This window comes from Cannabis sativa, chromosome 5, assembly GCF_029168945.1.
Source record: "Cannabis sativa cultivar Pink pepper isolate KNU-18-1 chromosome 5, ASM2916894v1, whole genome shotgun sequence".
In the NCBI taxonomy this organism is placed as follows: Eukaryota; Viridiplantae; Streptophyta; class Magnoliopsida; order Rosales; family Cannabaceae; genus Cannabis; species Cannabis sativa.
The window spans coordinates 35,031,905-35,034,035 of record NC_083605.1 but is presented as its reverse complement, the minus strand read 5'-3'; the positions used below and the strand labels follow the sequence as shown (position 1 = coordinate 35,034,035).

Sequence of the window (2,131 nt, the reverse complement as noted above, 5' to 3'; positions counted from 1 at the left end):
GATCATAAAAAGCTACCTTAATTTACCACAAAACAAGAACAAAGATCTATCCTCCAAACTCAAGCTTCAAACAAGCCAAAACCAAGCTCTTCTTCCACAATTCAAGCTTTGGCAATCAAGAGGGTAAGAGAGGGAGAGGGAGAGGGTGAGAGAAAGAATTAAGCAGAAATTACTTTGATTTTCTTAATAAAATCCAATTTTCCAAATATAATAGAAAGAGGTCAAATGACCAAAATACCCTTAGGGCCAATTAATCATGCATACACATTTTCGAGGGCAATATTGCCATTTCACACTCAAATAATACCATATAAATTTCAGATTATCACCCATAATAAAAATGCCAAATAAATCAATCCAATTTACATTTCGGGTCCGAACCCAGTTCGACCCGAAATGCCCGGTTGTGACTATACCGCGCCAACCTGTCAGAACACACCTGAAAAGACAACACAGACATACTATATAATAATATAGTTCTATTAAGCACGTAATTAAATTAATTTCATCATTTTACCCTTCTTGGATCATAATTACTAAAATGCCCCTGGCTCACCAACGGGGTCTTAACATATTAAAATTCATATAAATTCACATATATTGAACTATATAATAATATAATTCCTCAATTATTCATAATTATCTAATTAGAGTTTTGCTAATCCATTTCTTAATTCAGGGTATTAAACCTACACTCATTATTTCTTAAATTAGGAATTATTATTTTTACCCTTATTAATTATTATTATAATTTTTTTTAAAAAGTTTTACATATATATCAAATTTTAATTGGGAATATTTTTGTAACTTAAAATAATCTATTTCCATTTTAAAGTAATGTAAATATATAGCAATGAAATTAGTCGTATCTCCTGATACGTTGGTTGTCTCTCTGATTTGAGTGTTGTGCTTTGATCTGGTTCATGTGTTTGCTATCATGGCATGTAGCAGTAGTGAAGGAAGGGTCATGGAATCTAGAGGTGATGTTGTTGTTCTGGAGGAAGAAGAGGAAGAAGTGCTAAGGGTCCCAGTGAACAGGGTAGAAGAGGTGGTGATAGACACAAGGTGGTGCTTGGTGGGGAAACTTCTAACAAGTCGTGTTTTTGATTTCAATGTTTTTTAGAACATGATGGCATTTCTTTGGCAACCAGGGATGGGAATGTATGTCAAGGAGCTTAATCTGAATTTATTCCTCTTTCAATTCTATCATGAAATTGATATACAAAGGGTCATTGATGGAAGCCCGTGGACTTATTATAGGAAGCCTTTTATTTTCACTAGGCTGAAGGAGGGAGAGAATTTAAGGCTTGTTGAAATCAACCATGTTGACATGTGGGTTCAACTCTACGATTTACAAATTGGAAACATGACACTCAGTGTTGTGATAGCATTAGGAAACTATATTGGATCGTTTGTTGAATCGAATCCGAATAACTTTGTGGGTGTTTGGAGGGACTATTTACGTGTTCGGGTTCAGATTAATGTTGGAAAACCAATCAAACGTCGAATGAAGATTAGTAATGAGGATTCATCTTGGTACTGGGTGAATATGAAGTATGAAAGATTGCCTACTTTTTGCTTCATTTGCGGAATCATCGGACACTCGGAGAAGTTTTGTCCAAGACTTTTTTTTGAAGCCGTTGCATCTCCAAGAGAAGCCGTACGACCTGGACTTGAGGGCATCGACACAGAGAAGACAATCGACCTTTGGGGAGCAGTGGCTCCAGTCAGGGGCGGTGGTCCGAGATGAAACACGTTAGGATTGTCTTGCTAGCAGATCAGATCAGAGCGTGATGCTGATTCCTAGAAATCTGGAGGTAATGGGGGAATTGGTTGGCAAATTTCATGGCTCTGTAATCACAAATAATCAGGCACAAAATGAGGGACGTGGCAATATCAAGGGGAATATGGAAATCAATGAAGAAGATTTGACTTTAAATGTTACTAATAGAGGGAATTTCTTTGATTCTTCTATTACTAATGTAGTTGACTCGAAGAGAAGAAGGCCAGATAATATAGTGGGGAATGTGGGCCCACTGGAGAAGGAGTTTAATGATGTTATGCATGTTATGGAACATGACATTGTGGGGATTCCAAAAAATGGGTCTTTGGCGGGTTCTGGTTTTCAGAC

General features: G+C 36.8%; 1 protein-coding gene across 1 annotated transcript; it reads left to right on the top strand.

Annotated features, from left to right (window-relative positions):
- Window positions 1-937: 937 nt before the first annotated feature.
- LOC133038294 (uncharacterized) lies at window positions 938-1,750 on the top strand. Its single transcript, XM_061116393.1, has 2 exons — window positions 938-1,039; window positions 1,124-1,750. The coding sequence occupies exons 1-2, from the start codon at window positions 938-940 to the stop codon at window positions 1,748-1,750; spliced, it is 729 nt and encodes a 242-aa protein (XP_060972376.1).
- The last annotated feature ends 381 nt before the right edge of the window (window positions 1,751-2,131 follow it).